Source organism: Colletotrichum higginsianum, chromosome 5, assembly GCF_001672515.1.
Source record: "Colletotrichum higginsianum IMI 349063 chromosome 5, whole genome shotgun sequence".
Lineage (NCBI taxonomy): Eukaryota > Fungi > Ascomycota > Sordariomycetes > Glomerellales > Glomerellaceae > Colletotrichum > Colletotrichum higginsianum.
The window spans coordinates 4,969,929-4,995,309 of NC_030958.1; the positions used below are offsets into that span (position 1 = coordinate 4,969,929).

Genomic DNA, 25,381 nt, shown 5'->3' on the forward strand with positions numbered 1-25,381 from the left:
TGAATACCCTAGTGAAGCTGAAAGCTGTATTGTTGTTGCATCTAGAAGAAGTCAATGATTAATTGAAGTCGACGAGTATGATGGGAATAGCTTCATTTTTGGGGTGCCGAAATGGGGGGGGTGCCGAAAAGTGGGTAGTCTGACTTATGGAGAGAGTCAACGTCGCCCACTTATCGGAGTGCTGGGACTACCTCCGCCAGGGCATCATGTGTGCGGGTGACACGACACTCGAGTGGAAGCAGGCCAACGCGAGTGGCGGCGAGTTCTGGGGATATCAGCACATGTGTAAAGACTACGCGCTGCTATTCATGTTTGCGGAGCAGTATCGCGCCACGGAGGACCACTCGCTCCGCGGCGAGTATTGAGGAGAACGTGCTGTTATTCTCCATAGAGATGGATGGATGGATGTCTTAGCCTGAGAATGTCACAAAACAAACAGAGTCTTTTTTTTTTTTTTTTCCCATTAGTTTTGTCCTGCTCAGGTGCGAATGGTGATGTCAGTGATCATGATGGCCATCAGATGCGGCTGCCTTTGAAAAGAGGACAGCACCTCCATCTGCCTGGGTAATAGACTAATAGTTGGCAGACAGCAGAACAGATGCAACGATGGCCACTCTAGACATTGAGTTTGGCACTACCGGGCTTAAATATGCTCCGAATGGGCCGTTGGGATGCCGTGCCAACATGCACTCCGTACCTTGGAGGACAGCATAAAGTTACTCCATCAGGTCAGGCAGTCAGTTCCTCCATGACCTGTTCGACCATCCCTCCAGGGAAAGATCAGTCACCAGGAAAGGCACGATGTCGTCCGTGGAATCTATGCCCAAACTAAGCCACAGTATGGAGGCCGCCGAAGAGACAACCCGGCTCCTAAACCAGATCCATGAACAAGCAGCTTGGCGACGTGAGAGGCGCCGCCTGAGATGGGCCGCGTGGCTATGGTTCACGATCACTTTGCTATTTGCCGGGCTCTCGGCTTTGCTCACTGCGAGGCGCCCAGATCTGAACCACTTTGGATCGTTTGACACGGGATACGCGACGGACCTAAGTAAGTCTTACCTTCTTGACATCTCATCTGCTCTCGCTCATCCCTTTCTCCTTCTTTGTATCTGTCCCTTGCTTCTGTCTTCCGTCATTTCATCTTATTCCAGTCAATAGGCTTTATGCTTTCATCCTTCAGATACCCATAGGCTTACTTGGTTCCCAATCACAGAAGCAGCAGCCAAACACATCGAGCTAGAAGTGACGACTTTCGAGGGCACCCCAGGGTTCATGGACGACGGAACCGAATACATACCTGGGCGAGAGGATGGAACGCAAAGACTCAAATACACGGGCACGCCAAGCAGAGAAATCGACATCAACTGGTACAATCTTCACTTAGGCGAGGGTGAGCACATGAAAGACACACAAGACTATCCCGCCAATCATGATTGCACGGCTGCTAACACAGATGGCCGGATGCGATGTAGGCCACTTTTTCATCGTCACCGAGGACGAAGCTCGAGAAGCATGGGGTCCGGAATATGTGAAGTACTGGGAACCAAGAGCGGGAGGCTACGTCGCCACGTACGTCTGCCACATTTCCTTTTTGCCACCGACATCTGCGTCAAAGACGCTGTTTTGACTGACGTTTGTGATCCTCCGCAACCAGTATCGAGGTCATGCACCTTATCCATTGTTTGGCAAGTCCCACCTTTGGTCCCCCAACAGTGGCTCTCCCTCATGTGCTTCTGGCTGACACGACATAACTAGGACCACATTCGTAAAGCCTTCCATCCCGAGGCCTATCATGACCCGAATCCTGTCCATGGGATCTTGCACAGGGACCACTGCATCGAGTCGCTGCTGCAGCTGCTCGTGTGCACCGCCGACCTGACGCCGATCCCATCCATGTACCGCCTCGGGTTGGGAACAAACTACATCAATACGGATCGCCCGCACACCTGCCGCAACTTCCCCAAGATTGTAGACTTTGTGAAGAACAGGTTCAACGGCACTTCCCGTGTGGAGCCGTACGCCGAGGCCGGCTGGAAGAATCAACCGTAGGCCGAAGGCCCGTGGTGTGATGGTTTGGCTGAAACTTTGGAAAGCGGCCTCAACCTCCGCAATCCCGAATCAAGGTTTCACAACGGCCCGGCACCGTCTCTGAAGGATGACAGATGGAAGTCTACAGTAGTGACGGGCAATGTTAAGACTGGAAGCTTTGTAGATAAGCTCGATGTCATTGGACAAAAAGTCACCGACCCGATGATGAGGTCCCTCCTACGGGTTACCCTGTGATACCTGTGCCATATCACAGTTAGAAAAGTCTTGCAAAGATGGCCCTGCCCACGTTCGCCACGGAAACATGGGATCCAAGGTTTCAGCCTGGAAGCGGACGTGCTGCAAACTTTGGCTTGTTCGTCAGTGCAGGGTGAACTCTACATCTCACAAGACGGAAAAGAAGGTTATTGCAGCCTATTTGGGCTTGGGGCCGCTTACACGCGCCTAGTGTAGTTTAAAAAGAGAGAAAAATGTCAAGCTGTCAATGGCTAAACCTAAGAACTGTGTCTCGATATCTCAACTAAATGATGAATCTCTTCCCCCCCCCCCCCCCAAACACCACCACTTTCCTTGGAAGGGGGCGTTGCCCTAACCTTATTGGCAGTGTCTAAACACCTAGTAACTACTACCCAGAAGCAGGTGGATCTTTCAGTCGAGGGGATACAACAAACACACAGAGATGGATACCAGCACCTACAACGAGCCGTTGAATGATCGTAGTCCAGCACTGAGTGCGGAAGTCAACCACTAATCGTCTTGATGTGCTAGGAGACCAACACGAGACTTGGTCCAGCTGTTTCATTCCCTGAGGACGTGATCAGTGAGGTGTTACGACAATGCACTTTGGGAGCAAGGCGGGAAATCCTTCCAACTTGGGAGTTGGAAATACACATCGTTGGGCAAAGTTATACAGGTTGAGCAAAAGGAAAGAATCCAGACGAAATACCTGTACTGGTTCATTCTGAACCTAGCTGAAGCAAGGCACTGAATAAGACAAAGCGTAAGTGCAAAGGTTATCTTTTGCTCTTCCCCCTGGCATAATCACATGGCTGGATTAGAATTTGGAACACAGGCCAGGAGCGTGGGGCTGAAGGCTGCAGCAACACTGAGTAGCTTTACGTGACACAAAGTTGAAGGACTAGCAGGACTGCTAACCTACACTTCTAGGGTTCCTATGAAAGCAAGAATTAAGTGAGGCAAAAGACAAACGTAGAGGTAAAAGAAAAAATCAGCTGTGATTGAGTATCTTCTTGAATCTTTTTTTGATGATGGCGGAACGGTGAATCCACCACAATCGCAGTGTGGCAGTTGTGGCTCCAATAGGGCAATATACCCATCACGACATCTTTATAGTTGAAACTTTCTTACCGAGGTTTACTTCGTTCAAGACCATTTCATCAACCGCTAAAAGGCTACCAACATCTGCGGGGTAGTAGCTTCCAAGGTAGGGGCACAGTACCTATGTAACTGAACTCTAGTCTCAAAGATCTACAGTGGTCTCCAGGGCTGTTAGAGCCTGATGCTTGCAGAGGCCAAGATGGCTTGTTCAAGCACATTTGGTGTGCACAAAAGCAGTGTAGGATCAAGTAGTTTGTGCAGAGATTCCTTGAAAGTAGCTGTAGCCAGCTGGTTAGGAAGCACCATAAGACATCAATTTCACACATGAGTGTACGAATAAGCCATATTAAATAGTCACTAGCAGGAGGAATGATGCCAGAATCGTTGAGGAGCGCGCTAGATTTGACTGTTCAATGGAGAGAAACAGTGGGACATGTGGCTTCACAACATGGAGCAGCTCCGGTGTGTAGAAGGGAACAGATTACAGCCCAGCATCAAGGAAAAGAAAAAGATGCAAATCTTGTCACAACTACTAAGATGAGGGAAGGAGTTCAAAAAGTAATACGAAAAAATAAAGACTTCAACGCATAGAGATACAGCAAGCCCACTTGGCCACATCAATCACGTTGTCCTCGTCGTCGCGTGCGGCTGGTGGTTTCCGGCCATCGAAAGCTTGCCCGGCTGGTTCGCCTACCTGTGCTTCGCCACCATCCTGTCCATGACGAGATCGGCCAGCTGCAGCAGGTTGATGCTGGTGTTGGCCTCCATGGTCGAGAGCTGGACGCCAAAGTGCTGCTGGATCCAGGCCGTCAGCTCGACGGCGGCAAAGGAGTCCAGGCCCAGCGAGTTGATGTTTCTCGTCAGCGACAGCTGCTTCAGCGGCGTGACCAGCACTTGGTAGATGGCCCTGCCGAGACACGATGCCAGTGACTCCCGCCGGGCGTTGGTCACGAGACCGGCGGGGTCCTCCTTTGCCCAGGAGATGATCTCCTGCGTCTCTCTCTTGATGGCATCAATGGCGCTCGCACCAGCCCGTTGCTCACCCTCACCAGATCCCGATCCCAAAGCCTTGGCCATGCGGGGGTCGCGGTTCCATACGACAGCCCGGGTTGCGTTGTCGGCCTGCGGATCCTGCGCCAGGCCCACGACGAGCTGGGCCGGGGCGGACGGGCTGACGGCGATGCCTACGGCCTGCAGGACGGTCTCCTCTCCCAGGAAGACGTAGCCGGACTTGCGGAACAGCGCCGCCAGCGCCTCGTCGCGCGCCACGGCGCCAACATGGCCGACGATGCCGAGGTCGAGCACGCTGGCCGGCAGCCCGAGGCCACGGCGGTACATCGCGAAGGCGTCGAGAAAGACGTTGGCCGCGTTGTAGTTGGCCTGGCCGTGCTGGCCGACGATGCCGCTGACTGAGCTGAAGAGGACGAAGAAGTCAAGTTGTACTCGCCGGCGGCGGTTCAGGGTGTTGTGCAGGTTCCACGCACCGCGCACCTTGGGGTCCACGACGGCGGTCCAGTCGTCCCAGGTCATGTCCCTCAACGGCCGGTCACGGAGAACCATGGGCATGTGGAGGACGCCGGCGAGGCCGCGCGGGGCGGAGTGTTCGGCAGCCGCGACGGCGCGCTTGATGGCCGGGAAGTGCTCGGCACACCCGCCCACGCGGACGACGGCGCAGCCCATGGAAGCCAGCTCGTCCACCAAGGCGATTGTTGCCGCGTCAGGATCGGATGCAGAGCGCGAGAATAGCACGAGGTGACGTGCTCCACGTGCGGCCATCCAGCGACATACGGACCTCCCGAGCCCGCCGAGGCCGCCGACCAGGAGATAGCTCGCATCCTCACGGAACGAAGCAAGTCCCAGACCGTCACTACCGCTCATGATATCCGCTTTTGCAAAAGCGGCAGCGTCATCGAGCGATGACCATGTCATCCGAGGAATCAGCACAGTCCCGTCGTCCGTGACGCCGAGCTCGCGGTCCATGTCCGGCCTGTCATGTTGTAGAATTCCCGGTCCGGGTCCGGGGCCGAGGTGGATCAGTCTCTCGATGATACGGGCGACGGCGCCCGCCGTGACCCGGACGGGGGTGTTGGCCGTGTCAAGCTCGATAGTGGTGAGATCCAGTGCCGGGTACTCGGTGCGTGCGGTGCGCGTGAGGCCGATCAGCCACGCTGGGTCGGGCCGTTGACACAGCGATGCCGGCCCTGTGCTCCCCAGCTGGAGGGGCGGGAGAAGCCAGACGTGGGGATTCCGGGCTGCGAGAAGCCGGTCAACGTTGCTTCTAAAGGACTCGGCAGTCAACGCTTCCTCTGCCGGCGACTGCTCTAGGTACAGCATCGAGACGACGACGGCTTGTTCGTCGTCATCGTTATCAACAGGGAGTGGCTCGTCGCCAGAGTGAGAGACGCGAATCTCGGAATGTATCTCAATCTCATCCAAGGCACTTTGGAGTGATCGGGCAAGCTCGTCGAGTGCGGGCGTGGCAAGTATAATGACAACACGTCGCTGTCTCGAGTCGGTGTCTTTCTCGTGACTGGGAAGCAAAGCCCTCGCCGCGTGCATTCCTTTGTTTATACTACCAGAAGCGGGAGAATACCGGCCCACTAGTGTGAAGCCGAGCTGCTCCAGCTTCCTATCTGTCTCGGTCTCGGTCTCGGCCTCGCCACTAGACCGGTCGACCAAGAGCCATCCCCCGGGACCGACGGGTAAAGCACACTGATGCGGAGCCGAAATGGAGCACAACCCTGTCAGGGCGGCGGGCCCATCGATGAGGACGAGGTCAAAATCACTATGACCCTCCTCTGGTTGTGCTGGCAGGTCTCGAGACAAGTCCAGCCACGTGGGAACGAGTCTTGCGTCGTGTGGTTCGTCCTCTTGCAGAGAAAGCTGAGCCAGACCCAGCTCTGCCGTAGTAGCGGCCGCGTAGGTCAGAGACGACAACACGTTGCCGTTGGACATGGCCTGTGTCTCGAGGGCTCGCGTCACGGCAGAGGCCAGGACTACGTCGCCGTCGTGAGCGAAGACGCAGACGCGGACGCGCGGGTTCTTGAAGGCGAACAGCCGGGCCATTTCGACGACTGAACCGACTCTTTTCGTGTCGATGAGCTCGGCGTCCGGAGCCCAGTCAAACACGGACGCAAGTTGGGGCTGCTGCGTCGTCACAGGGGCGTCTTGGGGCATGTGCCGGGCCAGCGGCGGCTTGGCCATAAACTTGACGTTGCGCAGAGAAAGCCGGCGACAAGTATTGTGGCCGAGACCTTCCCCTCTATCGTTGTCGTCCGGGGCGGACGTGGTGGCGGTGATGGTGCCTTGTAAGCTTCTGCCCTTCCGTACCCAGCGAACCTCGGCGCGCATTTCCAGCCTGCCGTCCTGGGCCTTGGGGGTGCTTCCGTTGTCCTGCGGCGTCCGAGTGGTAACTGCTCCCACGGAAAGCTCTTCGATGTAGGTTGGTAGCAAGAGAAGGTCGCACTTTTCCCTGAGCCCCTGGCACATGGCGACCAGGTTCAGCTGGAGCCCCATGTCCAAGACGGCCGGGTGCAGAGCATACCCTGCTTCGCCTTCGTCGTCCTCGTCGTCATAGTCGTAGACCGTGGCTGACGCCGCCAGCCGTGAGGTGGATGCTGCGATGTCTTGCAGGCCCTGCAACGAGGGGCCGTACGACAGGCCTACCGAGTCGGCAATGGAATACCATTCGGCGGAGTCGACAGTCCGTGCGTCGCCGTCGCCGCCACCAAGGCCGGTGCCAAGGCCGGAGCCGGAGCCGTTATCGGTGGCGGGGCTGGGAGCGGGGCCGATGTTGGTGCCGCCATGACACGCCTTACCATTCGATGATGCGGCCGAAGCAGCACCACTAGCGGCTACTAAGCCCCGGCAGTGGCTAGTCCACCGGTCGCCATCACGGTCTGGCACCAAGGCCATGATGTGGAAATCATACCACGTGCCGTCCAGGGAGTTGTCCTCGGCGGCGGCGTCGTTGTCCAAGTGGTGGTCTTGGCCATGGTCTTGAGCCTGCGAGAGCCTCGTGAAAAGCTCAAATGTCGACCCCTGCGGCACGACCAGCGCCGTCTTGACCGAAACGTTGCGCATAAAGTAGCCCGTGTTGGTAACACGGCCGTGCCCAAGCCGACTGACGGCCTCGCCTGCCATTGCGACGAAGCCAGCGGCGGGAAAGACGGTCTGGCCGTCGATGACGTGGTGGCCCAGCCAGGCGGGCTGGTCGTCGGGCTCCAGCACGCAGCGCCAGCACGGCTCGATGTCGGTGGCGTCCGGAACCCGGGCGCCGAGCAGCTCGTGAGGGAGACGCCGCGCGCTCTTGTAAACGCTGGCCACGCGCGGTGGGTCCAGATACTGCGTGCCGTGGTGCCACGCGTAAGGAGGCAGATCGGTCAGACAATGTGAAGCAGGAGAAGCGGATCCATCCGGTCTGAAGATGGATTCCATGTTGGCCTCCGTGAGAGCTCCGCGCACGAACAGCTCCCCCGCCGAACGTAACAGGGCCTCGTCGGACCTCTCGCCCCGGCGCAGAGTCGCGATGTGCAAAGTCTGTGGCTCGGACGTTGTGGATGATGACGATGATGACCTCTGCAGTGCTGACAGCGTCTCCGCGACGGGCTTTCTGAGGGCGGGGTGAGGCCCAATTTCGAGGAGGAGCAGACCGTTGTTGGTGTTGGGGTTGGTGTTTCTTGGGTTGTTGGGCGAGTGCTCGCAGCTTAGCAGCTGTTCCAGAGCCTGTCGAAACAGTCTGCATGCAAAAGAAGAAAAAATCAGTTTGTCAGTATTCTATGCAGCTTGATTCTTTCGTGATTGTCACGGAGAAAGGATACAAAAGTGTGACTTACACGGGCTTCGCGAGGCTGTCTCTCCAATATCGCGCACTCCCCACCAGCTTCGCGGCGTCTTGTTCCAAAGACCCTGAGACGCTGCTATACAGCGAACATGAGGACGAAAGCCGCTTGCCAGTCTCTCCTCCTTCGAGCAACGGTCTCAGCAGCTCCTCATACTTGAGCGCGCTCGGCTCGACGTGGTGGGAGTGGAAGGCCGTTCGAACCCGGAGCGCGTGGCAACGGATCTGCGAGTCCGCCTCGGCAACATTGCGGAGGGTTTCCTGCACCGCGTCATCATCGCCAGAAACGGTCGTACTGCTCGGACTGTTGTCGCAGGCAATGACGGCGCCGGGGCTGAGAAACCTTGCCGTCTGCTCGGCGCCCAAGCCGACAGTGGCCATGGCGCCTGGCCGCCGCCGCAGCGTCTTGCCGTCCTCATCCAGCACCTCTTCCAGTACCATACCGCGAAGATAGGCTATGATAATGGCCTTGCGAGCAGGAAGCACGCCCGCCGCATAGGCCGAGGCAACTTCGCCGCTCGAGTGGCCGACGACGGCCGCAGGTAAGACGCCCCAGGCCCGGAACATGTTGACCAGACCGATCTGGACGGCGGCGCAGCAGGGCAATGAGTACCTCGTCTCGTCCATGAGGCTTTCCGGGGCTGGTTTGGAAAGCTCCTCTGTACATTATAGTAAGTAGGGGGCTAATTGCGGTTCAGCGCAGGGATATAAGCAGACGCGAGACCAAAACCTCCGAAAAGGGACATTCTCCCCTTCATGGATATGATAAAGGGTATGTATTCACAGAATCAAAATACGGCGAGCGGCTTACCAAACAGCGTCCAATCGGGTGTCAAGTTGTCCGGCAGAGTTTTCAGGCACTGATCCAGGTAGTGGATGCTGTCGGCAAATACATTGTTGTCACGGAGCAGCTCGTAACCCATACGAGCCGACTGAGCGCCCTGGCCCGTGAAGACAAAGGCAACGCGGGACGGCGGCGTCTTGTCCTGAACATGTCCGGAATGGCCGGCGTCGACGAAAGTCAGCAGCCCGCCTGAGGCTGCCTGTGTCTTGTCTCGGTTCTCGTTTTCGGGCTCTTGTTGCACGCCAACCACGGTGTACGTCCGCAGAGGGAAATGGTGGCGCCGGCAACCGAGCGTGTAAGCCACATCGCGGAGAAGGCCGGCCACGTCATCACGCGAGGCGGGCAGGCGTTCGAGAAGGTAGTTTCGATGGTTGAGGACCTGCTTCTGCAACGACCACGGGTGGGTGGCGCTGAAGAGTAGCAGGACGCGGGCCGCCTCAGTGGTGGGAACCCGGGGCCGTAGAGACTTGGACGGTCTGCAGGCCTCGACGATGACATGGGCATTGGAGCCGCCCACGCCAAAGGAGTTGACACTGACTCGTTTCTTCCGGCCATCAGGCCATGGCACAGGGTCGACCGGGACTCGGAGCTGGGCCGCCTTCCAGGGAACTATAGACAAGGTGAGCCACGTGGTTCGGAATATGATGAGAGGGGCATGGAGATGTGAGCAGGGGGTGAGCAGGGGTGAACTTGATAGTGAGCTTGAGAGTGAGGGTAGAAGTGAAAGTGAAAGTAAGACCGAGACTGAATAAACATACTGAGAGGGTTGGGCGTGTTGAAAAAGATGTTGGGCGGTATCACGTTGTGCTCCAGCGACAGCACAGCCTTGATCAGGCCCGTCAAGCCAGCTGCGCCCTCCGAGTGACCGACATTAGGCTTGACGCTGCCAACGACGATGCCGTCGCGGCCAAAGACGTTGGCGACAGACCGCATCTCGATGGGATCGCCGACGGCGGTGCCTGTGCCATGGCACTCGATCCACGCCGTGTCCCCGAACTGCGAGTCTGGGATACCCGCCAGGGCGTACGCCTTGCGGATCAGCAGCTCCTGCGCCGCGGCGTCCGGCTTGAGCTGCCCGACCTTGCGACCGTCGTGGCCCGTGGCACTGGCTCGCACCAGCGCCCGGATGGGGTCGCCGGCCCGCTCGGCGTCCGAGAGTCGCCGTAGGAAGACGGCGTTGACGGCCTCGCCGCGGCCGTAGCCGTTGGCGGCCGCGTCAAAGGTCCTGCAGCAGCCCGAGGGGCTCAGAAGGCCCTGCGCCGTGTACAGCAGCGTCATGAGCGGCGAGGTGATGAGGTTGACGCCCAGCACGACGGCGGCGGCGCACTCGCCGGCGCGCAGGCTGTGGCAGGCCATGTCGAGCGCCACAAGGCTGGCCGAGCAGCCCGTCTTGACGACGATGCTGGGCCCTTGCCAGTCCATGGCGAAACTGACGCGGTTCGCCTGTAGGAAGTCGAGGAAGCCCGTTCCGCGGTACAGGCCGGCCAGCTGGCTGTCCATGACGTTCTCCTGGAGCCAGTCCTCGCCGAAGACGCCGACAAAGACGCCGACGTCCTTGCATGCGGCCAGGTCTGGGGCCGCCTTTCTCGTGCCGGTGCAGGTCCTGGTGTTGGTGCTGCTGCTGGCGCTGGTGTTGCCGCCGAACAAGTTCCGGGCGGCGCCGGCGTTCTCGGCGCACTCGTAGGCGACTTCGAGGAGCTGCCGCTGCATCGGGTCCATGCGGGAGGCCTCTTTGGCACCGACAGGGAAGAAGCTGGGGTCAAAGTCGCCCATCGACACATGGTCCAGCAGGTATGCCTGCGGCGCCTGGAGTGTGTTCTTGGCGGGCGTGCTACTCTGGAAGCCGGCGGCGTCAAACCGCCCCGCCGTCGCGGGAGACTTCCCTCCGTCGCTTGTGCTGCTGCTACGCGGCCAGTCAACCAGTCCGTTACGTTTAGCCATCAGCATGTCCCAGAACTCGGCTGGGGTGCGCACCTCGCCGGGCAGGCGGGCGGCCATGCCACAGACGGCGATGGGCTCCGGAGGGGCGGCCGGCGCCATGGCTTAGATTGGAGGAATGTGGTTCCCTCGGTACTTAATGAGAGCAAAGGAATATTGAATGGTTTGAACTGATACGTTGCTATTACTGAATGAGATCCTGTAGTAGGTGGGTGGGACTGTGACAATTTGAGGAGACTGCGGTAATAGAGAGATGCGTGGTTGTGATCTGCTATATAGCTCTCAACGTCATGGCATCATATATTGTAGTTGTAGTATACATATAGCCGGCATAGGTTAAATAAGTCTTTTACTTATTGCTACTCTATACTAATCATAATGCGGCCACTGAAACCCCATGCCCTGTGTCAAAAGGAGTAGCACCTCCGATTCAACATGCCGCGGCCGGTTCCCCTCAAACGGCTATCGATTGGGTTTGCTGCGTATACTTTTCCCTCCACTGGTACTCCGGCGGGCCGGAAGTTTCTCAATGATGAAGGCTCGGGAGCCCATGGCTTTCTGTGCCGGGGTCACAACGGGGGGTGGGAACCTGGGAAATTCGAAGCATAACAGTGCTTCCATGCATAAGATTTGGTCCGCAAACGCACCCAGCTACCGTCACATCATGTCCACACTCTAACCATGATGTGATGGACTGTCATAAATGCCACATATACTTGCTACTTATTGTGTTCAACTCTATTCATCAAAGCAAATAAGTGGTCTATATCGTTGTCAAGAACACCTTTGGTCTACCGCGGCCTATCGTCCATCACCTCGTGTTATTTGTTCTTGTAGACTGTCAGAGAAATTGGCGGACGGTCCGTAATAGCTAGACAGCATAGGTAGGACTGATAATTATATCGGGTCCCTATTCAGGCCATCCTGAACTGTTGTACCGGGTCCATAAGTGTCCAGCAAGACAACGCCCACAACTCAAGGGCCCATGTGCACCTACTTTTACCGTTTTCAAGAGATACCAATTTATAAAAGACCATCATAGCCTCTTAATCCATTTCTGGCCCACTACTATTCATCTCATCCCTCATGGCAGAGTCTGGTCCCGCAGCAGGAGGGAAGGGCAATGAGAAATTGTACAAGAAACGGAAACACCTCAAGGCAAAACAGTCCGCCACAACCTGCCAAACGCCCCCTTGAGCGCGGCGCCTCCTCGGGCCGTGTCCAGGCCGCGCTCGCCGTCCGCAGCCCACGCGCGCAGGGCATCCCAGTCCCGGCACCACGCCTGCTGGCCGTCCGTCAGGTGTCCGGACCCGAAGCCGCTGACGAAGGAGAGCGGCGTCGCGTCCGCAGTGCAGTGCACAGCGTCCGCCAAGACGTTGAGGCAGTAGGCCACGTGCTCGGGCGGCCAGCGCCAGACGTCTTTGTCTTCCTCGTCTTCTTTTTCCTTGCCCCCGTTGGCGTTCATGTTGGATGTGGCGTCTGTGGTATTTGTCGGATGGTGGATGCTGGTCCCGTAGGCTTCCAGTAAGACAATCTGAGATGAGATATGGTCAGAGGAAAGGGGATAGGAAGGGGAGACGCGGCGCGAACAAACAGACAAACAAGGTCAGCTTACTATGCAGCGCATCTGGTACAGACCCCGTATGAAGTAAACTTGGTCTTGGCCCATGCTGGGCGGCGTGAACGTTGCCTGCAAGCTGGATACGCTGCCGTCGTCATGGACCCAGCGGGCATGGCGGCCGTTGATGCGGACCGCCGAAGCTGTCTCTCTCTTGGTTAGAGGCCCTCTCTTCATCGTTTCCGGGCGGAGACAGAGACTGTCCCACACTTACAGTGCGTCTGTACTAGCCTCTCGATGGTCTCTCTTGTCCTGATCTCGTCCGCAAACACGTCATCCGGTATGTGGTACGGGTTGCTTTCGTTGCGCACAAACGTCCTCCATCGAGGCGGCGCACCCACCGTAGCCGGGACAAAGCCGTTCGGATCGCTCCCGAGAGGCGTCGCGAGCCAAAGGTTGACCTCGGCTGTCACCAACACCAGGATTGTCATGAACAGGGAATATACAGACAGCCCAATGATCCAGAGGCGGCCGCACTGGGCCCCAAACCCGTTCTTTGGCCTTACTTCGTGGCCGTCCCACGACGTGTCGGCCTCTTCACAGGGCAGCGACGTGGAAAGGCCCACGTAGGCAACGTTGTCACGCTGATTGCGCTTCGAGAACCACATGTTTCTGAAATTCTTATGCTTTGGTTAACACAGGCGCCCGAGAACATGAGGGTGAGCGTGAGGGCGAGAGAGCCATGTTCAATAACTCGCTGCTACAACAGGCATCTACCTTGGTAAGTTACGCCGCAGATGATGTTCGTTCCCGAACGACTCACAACTAACAACCCGCACATCCACATGATCCCTTCCAACCGTACTCACGGTACTCCTTACGCCATCTGTACACAGCCATGACCATGAGCAGAGCTGACCTTCCATCAGAGCTGCTAGTTACAAGGTCCTCTCTCCCGAGGGGTGAGTGGCCCGGCGTAGCCCCGACCAGCAAGAAGCTTTCCGGCCGGCTCCGCGCAATAGCTCAACAGACCCCCTCCACGGAACTTTAACTTACTTATTAGCTGGCGATACTTTCTGGGCGGCGAGGATGGCTACCAACCCCAACCTGTCTTCCATGCCGTGAGCCAAGAGACCAGGACTAGGGGAGGGATGCGGAGAAGTCTAGTTGTGTAGGATTACAAGCTAGGGAGAAAGAGAAAGATAGAGAGAGAGACTGTCAACATAGCGGTAGCATAGGCCTCTTCGTCAGCTTAACTCGGTAGAGAAATCATCATCATCAACATCATGCGTTGGCGTTGGCAACAAAATGACACCGACCACCACACCTTCTCGGCTCTGGCGGCAGATACAGCAGCATGCAGCAGCCGACCAAGGCGGCCCGTTATAAATACAGCATCGACGTGCATCTTACTGCTGATCCTCGTCGCGGCCTTTGCGGCGCTCTACAACACGCTGCGCAGTACGATCCTGAGGGGGGGTTTCTTTTCGAGGGGCAGTAGCTGTCCGCAGCTCGACATGTCCGGGTATCTGTGCGCGCCAAACGGCGCCAGGCCAGAGGTGGCATATGAGCGTGGGTGCGAGTGGGATCCCATCAGCTTCCACTGGTACCGGCGCGAGCGAGTCGAGGACCCGGACAACCAGGAGCTGATCCGCGGGTTCCTCGAGGCGGGGCCGTGGCACCGGTTCTACGACGCCGAGGGCACCGTCGAGGTCGACCCGGCGAACCGGGTCCTGACGACGCTGTGGCTGACGAAGCGCGAGCACGTCGTGCACTGCATGTACACGCTGCGTCAGACGCATCTCTGGCTGGCCAAGGGCTTCGATCCGCCCTTCAACTACAGCCACACCATCCACTGCACGTCTTACCTGGTCAACATCATTCTCGAGAGCCCGGTGCCCGACATGGACAAGCTGACCGTCCACGCTGTGCCCTACCCTTCAGACTGGCAGGTGGTGAGTACCCTGTGGCTCACAAAGGGTATGTCGAGTTAAACACGAATACAATTATAGGTTAAGCCTAAATATCCATGCGACGAGGAAGGCCTCAGCTGTGTGTCTTGGTGAAGAGGAACTGGAGGGGAGATGGCAGCGTCCTAAGGGAGGGAGTAGGGGGCTGCGGTGTATGTGAGTCTGGATGCACATGTCACGTACAGTTACAACCAGAACAGGAGTTCATGTGTTTGAGAACAAACTGCAACTCTACTTCATCGGCTGGGTGACCAGAAGCTACCTAGATTAAACATCGATAGAGCGTTCTAGAAGAGCGCGTATACAGTATTTCTCGAAAAAATGGGGTTTTCCGTGAATAGCCCTCTCAAGAAAGGAGTCCCTTAGACACTGTAATACCGTGTCTCTTGCCCATCTCTACCAGGCATAGACTACGGACGGCATCTATCAGAGTCCTAACCATGTCCTCTCCAAGCTTCCTTGGTCGCTCAGCACACGCTCAGCACAGGAGGGCAGCGACCATGGCAGCGGCGACGGCGGGAGGAAACAGAAACGCCGTCGTGTTCCTAGCTCCCGTGTCCATGTGCTCGAGCGCGAAGCTGATGACGCCGCTCATCAAGACAGCCAGGCTCTGGCCGACTGTGATGGCCATCTCATGGAGAGAAAGGAAGGTTGCCGACGTACCCGGGGTCGACGGGTCGCCGTCCTTCTCTCCGTGGACCACGGCTGCCTCGTACGAGATGATGGTGAAGGGCACCCAGACACTCAAGGGCGAGATGGTCATGATGCTGGCGGCGCAGATGGACGCCGACGCGAACGAAGCACGGAACAAGACGGCGGCAAGCGTCGACACGCCCAGCGCCGCGAAGGCCAGGGCCCACACGCGCCGCAGCGCCACCATGTCCTCGTCCATGAACCGACGAAGGGGGCTCGCCGACGTCGACGACGCGTCCCAGAAGCGGACAACCGTCATCTGCAGCAGAACGGCGCCGACCTCGGCGATGAGGAGGACGCGGACGCCGGCCTGCGCGCTGACTTCCGGCGCAACGGCCTCTGAGCCTTCTCCACGAGTGGCGACATCTGGTTCCCTCTTGGATTAGCCCGAGAGCATGGCGAAGCGGAGCGCAGCAACTCAATATCTCGGAATCGGAGACAAGGTACGTGCTTGCTTTCTTGCCTGCGGAAGGGGGGGGGGGTTGTGAATGACCTACAGCTGTCTTGGAGGTATTTGCTCAAGTAGTGAGAGACGGGGAACCACGCGTACTGGGACAGGATCTGGATTTTGCATGTGCGGCGGATCCTGGGGGGAAGATGTCGCGCTGCATCCCAGGCCGCCCGCGGCACCGACAAGACGGCCGACAACGCCCCGAAGCGGTTGCTCTCTGCCCGGACAGCGGGCCGGCGATGCGCCCTACGCGGCTTGCGGACAGCCCACAAGGGAAAGATGCTAAGCGTGATGGAGACGGCGCATATGGCGGTGATGGCCCGGAAGGAAGGCTTCACGAGGCCAACTGCGAGCGTGGTGATGGCGCCCGAGGCGGACATGAGCCCGCTCGCCAGGTTGAAGACAGGCTGCTGCCGGGGTGGGATGTTGTCAATGGCCATGGCGCGGTGGCCGACGATGGAAGCGCGCGCGCTGATGCAGCCCAGGTAGACGGCGACGGCGCTCAGCCATCTGGCCGCGGCCGGGTCGCCGCCGGCGAGCTCGCGGGACCACGCCAGGACGACCTGGCAGGCGGCCATGGCGACGCAGCCGGTCGTGAAAAGGCCGAGGCGGCGGCCGGAGCGGTCGCTCAGGACGCCCATGACGGGGGCCGCCGTCAAGCCTGAAAGCGGGCCGGCGAGCAGGACCAACGAGACCTGGGAGACGGTGAAGCCGAGCTCGGATGTGAGATACGGCTGGAACAGTTGCATTGCAGGTCAGCCTGCTGTCCTTTGGTCATCGGGTTTCAACTGATGGGAAGTCGTTTCGTTTTTCTCCCGCCTACTTACTATCAGATAGACGGTAAACATGGTGAAGAACGCTTGAACACTGCAGAAATTCTTAGCTATGAGCCATCCATCTCATCAAACCGGCGGGCTTTGCCGTGTGTTGTTACTGACGGCATCGAGGGCGCGGAGTAGGCCAGGATGCACCAGAGGCTGGTGCGAGGTCGCTCGTCAACCGGCTTGTTGGTCGATACATCGGCGGATGTGCTTGTGCTGGCCACGACGAGGGGAACGTCGGCGGGAAAGCCTATTGATTCGAAACTCTTCATTCGTGAAACGGACAAAGGACGACGGTGGCAGATGATGTGTCAGTTCCTCTTTCTCTCTCTCTCTCTGTGTGTGTATTTGATGTTTTGTTTTGGGACCGTCTGTGTTAGTCTCGGTTGAGGGGACGTAATGTTGAACTTAGATCAGACCCAACAGCCTTCCATTACGTTGTCTTGATTCCGTATTAGTTGACAAACTACGTGACGCCAGTAAATCTTTCGTCCGAGACCACCCCCCTACGTCCGGCTTACTTTTGACCCATACCGCTTATGAGGAAAGCTTCGTCTCCGATTGAGTTTTGCCGAGGGAGACAGATAAAGGTCCAACGTACATATCCGTCTCCCTTCTGTCTGTAGCCCCGACACCACCTGACTACTGCCCCCATGAGTATGCCGGTTTGGAGACCAGGGTGGAAGGCCTTTATCGTTTGGTAGGGAAACAACATACTCACCACGCCCTCCAGTCTATATACGACAGCTTTTGAGCGAGGCAGGCCGTCCGTCTTGGGTATTAATACTTGGTGTTTTGGCAAAGCGCGCCGAGTACGGATTTCTATTCCCAATCCAGGAAGGCCCATCTCGAAGGTACACGGGTTTCTCTGACAAACGAAAGAAAATATGGCAAACTTCATACGAAAGTATCTACTGGTATGCCTGTTCATGTCCTGGCTTTTCGCCGCTATCTAATGACAATAAACAACTGCTAATGGTTCGGACGATGGAGTAGAAAGAGGCGGCGGGCGGCGATGCGCCTGCGTACAGCCGGCTTGACGACGACGACGAGAATGGAAACGGAAACGTCGTCAGCAAGGAGGAACTCGGCCGGCTTTCTTCTAACAGGTCGGTGGCGACGATGCTGAGCTTCTTTACCTTGGGATTCCTTGTGGCCATGACCATCAGCGCCACCATTGTCTTTTTCGTGCCCGCCGGCATGTACGCCGGTCTACATTGCGCAGAATCCTCGTAGCTTGCGGAACAACACAGAGATGAGTTGGGCAGAAGACTGCACATATTGAGGTTGAGAGGCAGTGAAACGGTATTCGTAGAGTGGACGGAGAAAACATAATTTGCAATTGAAATACATCAAGAGAGACGGAACATTGATGCATTGTAGTCAGGCCGATAGCCCCCGGCTCACTTTCACTCTCACTCTCACTCTCATTCTCATTCTCATTCTCATTCTTATTTTCACTCTCTCTGCCCGCTCTCACGACTATCCCCATGTGCCAAGGACTAATCATCAAGAATCAGATGGCCGGACCAGAAGCTTGCCCATGATCTTGCCGCTGCGGAAGAGATCCCCAAACGCCTCGGCCGCCTTGTCCAGCCCGTGGACTACGTGCAGCGGCGCGATCCTCGGGAGGCCGCCGTCCCTCTCTATGCCCTCGTGCATCTGCTGCTGGAAGCTCGCCATGTATTTGCCGGCTAGGTCGGTGACGAGGAACCCGCTGATTGTCAGCCTTTTGTAGACGACGGGCTGCCAGAGCCACCGAGCATCCGGTGCCGCAGCGCCGCCGGGCTCGTCGATGGCATCGCACACGACGATCCGCCCGTGGATCTTCATGCAGGCCGCCGCGGCGCGCAACTGGGCACCGCCAACGCTTGCAAAGTGTATGTCGAGCCCGTCCGGGGCGGCGCGGCGCAAAGACGCCTCGCCCGTCTCGTGGCTGTCCTGGCGGCCGAAGACAAAGGCATCGTCGAATAGCCCAGTTCGCCGGAGCCAGTCGGCCTTGTCGGTCGAGCCGGCCGACCCCACGACGCGAAGCCCGTCTCGCTTGCTAAAGTAGGCCACCGTCAGGCCGACCGTGCCCGCCGCCGAGCTGATAAAGATTGTCTCGCCGGCCTTGGGTCGGCCGCACTCGTAGAGGCCGGTGAAGCCCGTGAGTCCCGGCTGGATGTCCCAAGCATGATAGGTTAGCGTGCTATTCTTCTCGCCCGGGAGCCCCGCGAGGTGTGTAGAATGTAGTGAGCGTTAGGCGGCAACGGAAAAACGGACATGATGCAGAGGCGAGGGCACGGTAGCAAAAAAGCCAGAGCACCAGGGTTGATGAGAGGTTGATGAGGGGGGATGCAAGTTTGGCTTGGGAGCTGGTGCTGGTGCCAATGACGGGGAGGGGGATTTGGGTTTTCCACCATCACGAGTTTTCTAGGAAGGCATATCTACGGCGTCATACATACAACACCAAGAACGCCCAGCCAGTGACCCGCGTCGAGGCTGTACTCCTTCACAAGGCGCCCGATGGGCACCACCAGGCGCCGGTTAGCGGCCATGGACACCTCGAGGAAGGCATATCGCGCCAAGGGGACCCTGGCGAGCCACACAGTCTCGCCGAGGGGGAGGACATGGGCGGCGTCGGACCGTACGACGGTGCCTACGGCGCTCGTGCACAGTGGCTCGCCAACAGGCAGCGCGGGCTGGTAGGTCCAGGCCGAGGAGGGGTCCCTGAGCTGGGAGCGCAGAAAGGGGTCAAGAGAGGCCAGCTGGATGCGGACCAGCACGCCCTCCCCGTCGGGCAGGGGCAGCTCTTTCACCACCAGGTCTTTTCCCGGCTGGGGGAAGCGGCCGGAGGGCACCGAGCTGAAGACGAGGGCCGGGTTGGACATGTTGACGACGTCGTGGCAGTGCGGGTTTGGCATAGCATGTAACGAAGCTGCAGGGACGTGAGAGACGAGCTGAGGTGACGTAACGTGACGTGCCGGACGGACGCTGCTGTTGGGTTGCCTGTCTTCCGACTCGATGTCATGGACGCCATGTACATAATATCCGAGGACGGACGGCCAGGCGTCTGCTGTGTTGCCTTCTTCCTTGCCTTGAGCGGAGCAAGTTCAAGTTGGGACAGCTGCATCATCATGGATGGTCGTATGTAGATTAGACTCTGAGACTTTCGGCTCCGGTGTTTGTTTGAAAGGCCTTGTAAACCCTACTGCAAAGTCTCGTCTGCTATGGGGGCGATCTACCCCTCATGGACCATCTTAATTATTCATGGCATACCCATGAGGAGTATAGCAGAGAGGCGTTCGTAGAGACACGAACCTAAGCGGTGCGGATTTCATCTGTGTGAAGAAACTCACAATGGCTCCCTCGGCCAAGGTCTTGTATCACCCTCTCAATAATACCGCAACCCGCGACGACATCAACGGCTACGAAAACTGCATTGACGACAACGACAAGGATGCCTGTGATGGATGCTGTTGTACTTGCGATTGCCATCATGGAAGACGGACCCTGGAAAGACGTCTCCTTGCCTGCACTATACTGTGCTGCGCCCTCGCTGCATGCACTCTCGCCGCCTGCGCCCTCGCCCTCGACGTCAAGTCTTATCTGAGGCTCTCGCAGCCCGTCATCCCATTGGGTGCCGATCCGTGGGGTCTCGTTCCCCAGGGTATCTACAGATCATGACAAGTCCATTGCATTACCAGCATCTACAGAATGTATGCGGCTGACCCGAAGCAGAGGTGGGCCAGCCGGCTTCGTGGCGGTCGTTCTATAACGACTCCCGGGACCCTTACTGGATGGACGAGGACACGTTCGACAGCCCGGACGTCGTCAGGCGCGTCGTTAGGCGTCTCAAGTGGCTGCAGAACTGTAAGCATCCATGCCGTCCCTTCTCTTGTGCCTCTCGTCGATGAAAGTTGGCCGCCCATCAAGCTGATGATTGCCTCTCTCTTTTACGACGGACAGCAACGAATATCCTTGCCAATGGCCGGCAAACCAGATACCGAGATTGGGACGGCAGAGAAGACGTGTTACCGTCCTATCACGGATCCACGCCTACCGAAGTATTCGGCATACGATCCTTCCATCAGATCCACTGCATCGTATGTCTAACCTACTCATTGACCTGCTGGGTAACGTCGCATAACGAGGCTAACCCCTTCCCCCTTTCTCCCGGACTCAGATCGTCATGGTCGAGGACTACGGCCTTCGTCTGCACGGCGAGCCCTCGCAGTGGACGCCGGGACACGTCATGCACTGTATCAACACGATGCGGCAGCTCACGCAGTGCATGGCGGACGCCACCCCGATCTCCCTCGTCCAAGGCGCGGAGAAACACCTCGGCGACGGCCAGCAGATGTGGTGCCGCGACTTTGACGGCCTCCGCCGCTGGGCCAACGCCCCGGAGCGCGGCATCCGCTACGCCATCGTCTCCCCACCGGGCGCCAAGGACGTGTACGACGAGATTTGGCCTTATCCGGGGGACTCGGGACCACCGGCGGACTTGTGGTAAGCCCTCGACGAGGCCTATTTTTCTTACATAATTTGCCGTACAAGGTTCCTTTTTTAGTGCCGGCAAAGGCTGGGGGAGGATCGGTACAGAGAGATAGTGCAAGCCGGCCTCGTAAACCTACTGGTCATCAAGTGCGCACCGAAGAAGTCTGGGTGTCCGATTCATGTTTGTGGTCTTCCTGTTGGGGATGTCGTTCTTTTTGTGCGACGCAACTCGAAATATCAGAGCGGATAACGTCCCACTAGTCAGGTAGATGGCGTTTGGGATTATGAGCGGGATATGCCCCTATTAGGCCTGTGATTAGTCTCTTTCATACATTCTTCTCATCGAGGAGCAAGCGTTCGTTGCAAAAATAATAGGTATCGTTCATCTGCTTGGTGTTGGAGCCAAGGCTCACACTCAACCATGAACCGGAGCGCATGAACAAGAGTCCACAGTATCTCGTCCGTGACCCAAAGTTGATCTTCTGAACCAACGAGCAATCCATCACTTATCAGCACACAAACTCCCATGTCACGTCCTCCCAGCCCGTGCGCCGCGAGATGCTAATGTCGTCGACCGCCGACCCTCTTACCGGGCGTTTCGCCCCTCCGCCGAGAGGCGCGAACTCCGCCGCGGGAACCTTGACTCCGGTCACGTCGAAGCCGAGAGCCAAGGCGCCGACGAAGCCGAGCGTCTCGGTCTGGGCAAAGTACCGGCCGGGGCACAGGTGGCGGCCGCCGCCGAAGGGGATCAGCGCCCCGCGCCTCTGCTTTTCCTGCAGGGGATCGACGTCGAGGAAGCGCTCCGGCCGGAACAGGACGGCGTCGTCGCCCCAGACCTCGGGCATGAAGTGGGTGACGCTCGCCGACCACTGCATGTTGGTGCCCTTCTTCAGCAGGTACTGCCGGCCGTCCGCGTCCTCGAGCGTCGCGTCCTCCATCACCCGCCGGTTGCCGATCTGCGCGCTGTACAGCCTCAGGACCTCGCGGAAACAGGCGTGCAGAAAGGGGCAGCCGGCCTCTAGCGCCCTGGCGTCGATCGTCGCGACTCGGCCTCGGTCATCGGTATCCGCCACGATAGCCAGCGGCAGCACTTCCCGCCGGATGCGCTCGACGTGGGCCGGCTCGGAAAACACCTCGGCAAACGTCCAGAACAGGTTCGGCGCCGTGTTCAGGATCGCCGCGAACGGGATCAAGAACTCGATCAGGGGGAGGTCCTCGGACGGCATGCCCAGTTCGCGGAAAAAGCCGGCTCGTTCTTGGAGAATCTTGGCCACGTCCGGGTTCTCGTCCTCGCGCGCTTTGTAGAAGGGCCGCAGAAGCTCGTTCATCCTCTTCCGAGCCGCAATCGCCTTGGGGGCGACTAGGCTCGGCGCAACCTTCAACATCAGAGCCCCAATGCCTTTCTCGAAGGTCCTGCGCCCCATGTCAGTCAGGCCAACTGGGCTGTCGATGGGCTTTCATCTCACCATAGATCCTCGAGCTTCTCGACGTCCCACATGTTCTCCTTCCCGTACAGAGCCGTGGTTGTGGCCATGGACAAGACGCCCTTGATCCAAGCGTACCCATCGGATAGGCTAAGAGCACTTGTGGCATCGATTTCGTTCAACTTCCCGGCTAGGTGCTGCAAAGCGGCAAAATTCATCTTCTGCAGCGGGTCCAGTCTGAGATTCGAGGCCATCGTCTTCTCCACGTGGCCGAGGACTCCCGGTTGCAGGAACTTGTCCTTGTGGTGCGGCGGAAGATCCAGAACCGCCGCCGAGGCCTCGATCTGGAAGGGCTCAAAGGAGATGTCGCCGTGACGCATCGCCGCCGCGATCAGAGACGGCGAGTTGGCCACGTACATCTTTCCGTGCAGCATGGGCAACGTGCAAATCGGCATTGGGGTTTCCTTGCTGCGATTCCAATGTTAGAGAGAGGGGCTTGCGCTTGCGCTTGTTTGGGTAAATGAATCCGCGACAACATACTACAGTCGGGCGTAGAAGTTGCCCGACTCTCTCACCAGGGAGACAATGTGTCCAAAAAAGGGCATCTTTGGTCGCAAAACAGGAGGCTCACGAGGGTCGAAATCGGGAAACAGGAGCTTCTTGAGCACGAGGGCCAGCGGAATCATCACCAATGCCGCCGTCACCAGTGTGAGCGTCGTCGTCGTCGTCGAATCGCCCCCGCTGGCTGCAGCCTCCATGACTTGACCATTGTTGGCTGCCATGGTGCTCTGTCGTTCCCCCGGCGCCCGAATGATTGTTGATTTTTCCTGTTGAACGACTGAAAGCCTGATGGAAAGTTGCGCCAAGCAAGCCCAACCGCGCAAACAAGGCTTTGTTTGTAGGAAATGAGGACACTCACTAGGTCACCAACGGGCGACCGCTTGTGGCGTACGGATATATATAACAGATTTACTCCAAGGGTTGATACCGTTATCATTATTTCCTAATGCAATAAAAATCGTGTTGGCTCATAGTCAGCACTAAGGACGCCTTCTACGTCAAGAAGGCCCTCGCAACGGAGAAGGATTGGTCCCTCATTGGCTTGGCGGCTCATTCAAGTTCCTGTCTGGACACAATGTTTTGTGCTACCTACAGGGTCCTTTGTTAGGACCATACTGCATTACCCTCATAGATCACTGTGCCTCATTCACACCGCTGCTGACTCCAACGCTACCGCATACATAGGTATCACGGAAAATGCGATTAGGTATACTTCCTTATCCAATATGTAGGAAAGTGATTGCTCTTTTGAACAAACCCCGGGGTTTCCCCGTTGCTCGTGGTGAGCCGTGGTCTCAACAGCCTCGAGGAGCCTCATTCCGTGTGGTTGGAATGCGACTCGGAGGGGAACGCATTACACTATTTGGATCAATACGCGCCAGCAAAATCGACTCTCTTGGACACATTGAAAACTTAGAATACACTTGCCGTACGCAAATCTGAGAGACTATTTTTTGTTCTCTAGATTATTAAGGTCTTTCGTCTCTGGACTCTTCGGAAGGGGCAGTTTAACAAACCACTGAATCCAGCAAGGCGGCCATCGGTCATGACTGAATTGCTTGCATCATTCGTCGATGTGGATGGACGCCTTATAGTATCACAACACTGTATTAAGAAGCCTCCATTCAGAAGAAAAAAATTGAAAGAAAGAAAGAAAGCAAAAAGAAGAAGAAAAAGAAAAGGGGGGGGGGCGAGACTCTCAGCTCAACACACTAGAAAGTAAGACTTTAGACTACCAAATCGAAATCAAGAGTCGGTCGTATGGATACCGCTGGCCTGAGCCTGGTCAATGCTACTCGAGACACAAATTCCATCACCAAAAAGGGTCTATCATTGCATGAGCTGGAATATTTGACATTGTCATCTCAAGTCGGATTTCCGCCATAGCCAGTACATCCACTTTGATCTATTGCCTCTGAAGCGATACATCCGTATTGTCTTGACACTTTACCGATATAAAAACAGCTCTGCCACTACGATACTAGAAGTCTAAGATCACAAGAATACGAATTTTAAGCTCTTACAGCTAACACCTAAGAGCTAGTAAACCATGCAGGGTTATACGCTTGGGGGAACAGGTGAGAATCTTCAAACCTGGCTAGGAAAACCGACAGAAGTTTGAGGGTGAATACAGTGACCTCGCTCTGATAAACAGTGTTTTATCTGTTCACGTGTAAGATTCGAAAATTGGCGGGAAAGTCTCCATGAGAAGGCAAGGAATCATCGCATCGTCGACACTCACTTTGTGCTTGCTCTTCACCAGCTTCGACAACGGAGCCGTGAGGGGGACACAGGCTTGTTCATGTGTGTCATCAATTGCCGACAGCTGTGCAGGGGTCGCAGGTCGGGTGTATGCCATTCCGGCGCAGAGTAGCATTGAGTCGAAGACTCTTGTAATCTGTCAGTGGCTGGAACAAGAGATACGAAAGGTCATGCGGTGGTTCAATGCGACAACGGGATACGCAAATGTTTGGCTCCTGGCTACGATGCAGTAACAGTAGCAGGTCTGATCAGCAGGAGAGGGTTTTGTGGCTGACATGACTGGTTTCGTTCTCGGCGTAGAGCAGGTCGGTTCCAACTTCAGACCCTGATGAAGCTCTTGGTCGGGCTGTGCATGTCAGAAAACGTCTTTGGATCCCATCGTCTTGCCTTGAGGATGGCAGTGGGATGGCGTCATGACATGTAAACAGAAAGATGATCGTCGAGCAGAAACATTGCTTCGGAGCCAAGAAACAAACTGATACGGGAGTCAGCCAGCTCTGCAACATGTCCTCTCCCCCTCCCCCTCCCCCCCCCTGAGTCCAAGCGCACGCGCGTGGGAGGACGACGCGGAGGATGAACAGGAGCCTACATCCCGCCCCGGAGGCCGATGAGCGGCCATGCCATGCCATGAGAGGTTGGAATCACTCAGACCGG

General features: G+C 57.2%; 11 protein-coding genes across 11 annotated transcripts; 4 read left to right on the forward strand and 7 right to left on the reverse strand.

The window, feature by feature from the left end:
* Nucleotides 1-801: 801 nt before the first annotated feature.
* CH63R_08367 (uncharacterized protein) lies at nt 802-2,049 on the forward strand (the record flags this gene model as incomplete). Its single annotated transcript, XM_018303341.1, has 4 exons — nt 802-1,048; nt 1,214-1,390; nt 1,473-1,573; nt 1,756-2,049. 4 exons carry the CDS (start codon nt 802-804, stop codon nt 2,047-2,049), a joined length of 819 nt encoding a protein of 272 aa, XP_018158119.1.
* A 2,025-nt stretch (nt 2,050-4,074) lies between these two features.
* Nucleotides 4,075-11,108, reverse strand: CH63R_08368 (KR domain-containing protein; the record flags this gene model as incomplete). Its single annotated transcript, XM_018303342.1, has 4 exons — nt 4,075-8,122; nt 8,220-8,883; nt 9,036-9,677; nt 9,827-11,108. The coding sequence occupies 4 exons, from the start codon at nt 11,106-11,108 to the stop codon at nt 4,075-4,077; spliced, it is 6,636 nt and encodes a 2,211-aa protein (XP_018158120.1).
* Nucleotides 11,109-12,159: 1,051 nt separating this feature from the next.
* On the reverse strand, nt 12,160-13,232 carry CH63R_08369 (Thioesterase; the record flags this gene model as incomplete). The annotated part of the gene is made up of 3 exons (XM_018303343.1): nt 12,160-12,540; nt 12,622-12,791; nt 12,839-13,232. 3 exons carry the CDS (start codon nt 13,230-13,232, stop codon nt 12,160-12,162), a joined length of 945 nt encoding a protein of 314 aa, XP_018158121.1.
* Nucleotides 13,233-14,081: 849 nt separating this feature from the next.
* CH63R_08370 (uncharacterized protein) lies at nt 14,082-14,558 on the forward strand (the record flags this gene model as incomplete). Its single annotated transcript, XM_018303344.1, has 1 exon — nt 14,082-14,558. One exon carries the CDS (start codon nt 14,082-14,084, stop codon nt 14,556-14,558), a length of 477 nt encoding a protein of 158 aa, XP_018158122.1.
* A 454-nt stretch (nt 14,559-15,012) lies between these two features.
* On the reverse strand, nt 15,013-16,771 carry CH63R_08371 (Sucrose transport protein; the record flags this gene model as incomplete). Its single annotated transcript, XM_018303345.1, has 4 exons — nt 15,013-15,593; nt 15,725-16,412; nt 16,506-16,545; nt 16,617-16,771. The coding sequence occupies 4 exons, from the start codon at nt 16,769-16,771 to the stop codon at nt 15,013-15,015; spliced, it is 1,464 nt and encodes a 487-aa protein (XP_018158123.1).
* Nucleotides 16,772-17,386: 615 nt separating this feature from the next.
* Nucleotides 17,387-17,735, forward strand: CH63R_08372 (uncharacterized protein; the record flags this gene model as incomplete). The annotated part of the gene is made up of 2 exons (XM_018303346.1): nt 17,387-17,416; nt 17,496-17,735. The coding sequence occupies 2 exons, from the start codon at nt 17,387-17,389 to the stop codon at nt 17,733-17,735; spliced, it is 270 nt and encodes an 89-aa protein (XP_018158124.1).
* A 273-nt stretch (nt 17,736-18,008) lies between these two features.
* CH63R_08373 (Zinc-binding dehydrogenase) lies at nt 18,009-19,372 on the reverse strand (the record flags this gene model as incomplete). Its single annotated transcript, XM_018303347.1, has 2 exons — nt 18,009-18,659; nt 18,947-19,372. The coding sequence occupies 2 exons, from the start codon at nt 19,370-19,372 to the stop codon at nt 18,009-18,011; spliced, it is 1,077 nt and encodes a 358-aa protein (XP_018158125.1).
* A 469-nt stretch (nt 19,373-19,841) lies between these two features.
* Nucleotides 19,842-20,997, forward strand: CH63R_08374 (Thioesterase; the record flags this gene model as incomplete). The annotated part of the gene is made up of 4 exons (XM_018303348.1): nt 19,842-20,151; nt 20,223-20,354; nt 20,451-20,587; nt 20,668-20,997. 4 exons carry the CDS (start codon nt 19,842-19,844, stop codon nt 20,995-20,997), a joined length of 909 nt encoding a protein of 302 aa, XP_018158126.1.
* Nucleotides 20,998-21,490: 493 nt separating this feature from the next.
* On the reverse strand, nt 21,491-22,860 carry CH63R_08375 (Prostacyclin synthase; the record flags this gene model as incomplete). The annotated part of the gene is made up of 2 exons (XM_018303349.1): nt 21,491-22,394; nt 22,448-22,860. The coding sequence occupies 2 exons, from the start codon at nt 22,858-22,860 to the stop codon at nt 21,491-21,493; spliced, it is 1,317 nt and encodes a 438-aa protein (XP_018158127.1).
* Nucleotides 22,861-22,944: 84 nt separating this feature from the next.
* CH63R_08376 (Prostacyclin synthase) lies at nt 22,945-23,187 on the reverse strand (the record flags this gene model as incomplete). Its single annotated transcript, XM_018303350.1, has 1 exon — nt 22,945-23,187. The coding sequence occupies one exon, from the start codon at nt 23,185-23,187 to the stop codon at nt 22,945-22,947; it is 243 nt and encodes an 80-aa protein (XP_018158128.1).
* A 1,788-nt stretch (nt 23,188-24,975) lies between these two features.
* On the reverse strand, nt 24,976-25,233 carry CH63R_08377 (uncharacterized protein; the record flags this gene model as incomplete). The annotated part of the gene is made up of 1 exon (XM_018303351.1): nt 24,976-25,233. One exon carries the CDS (start codon nt 25,231-25,233, stop codon nt 24,976-24,978), a length of 258 nt encoding a protein of 85 aa, XP_018158129.1.
* Between the last annotated feature and the right edge of the window lie 148 nt (nt 25,234-25,381).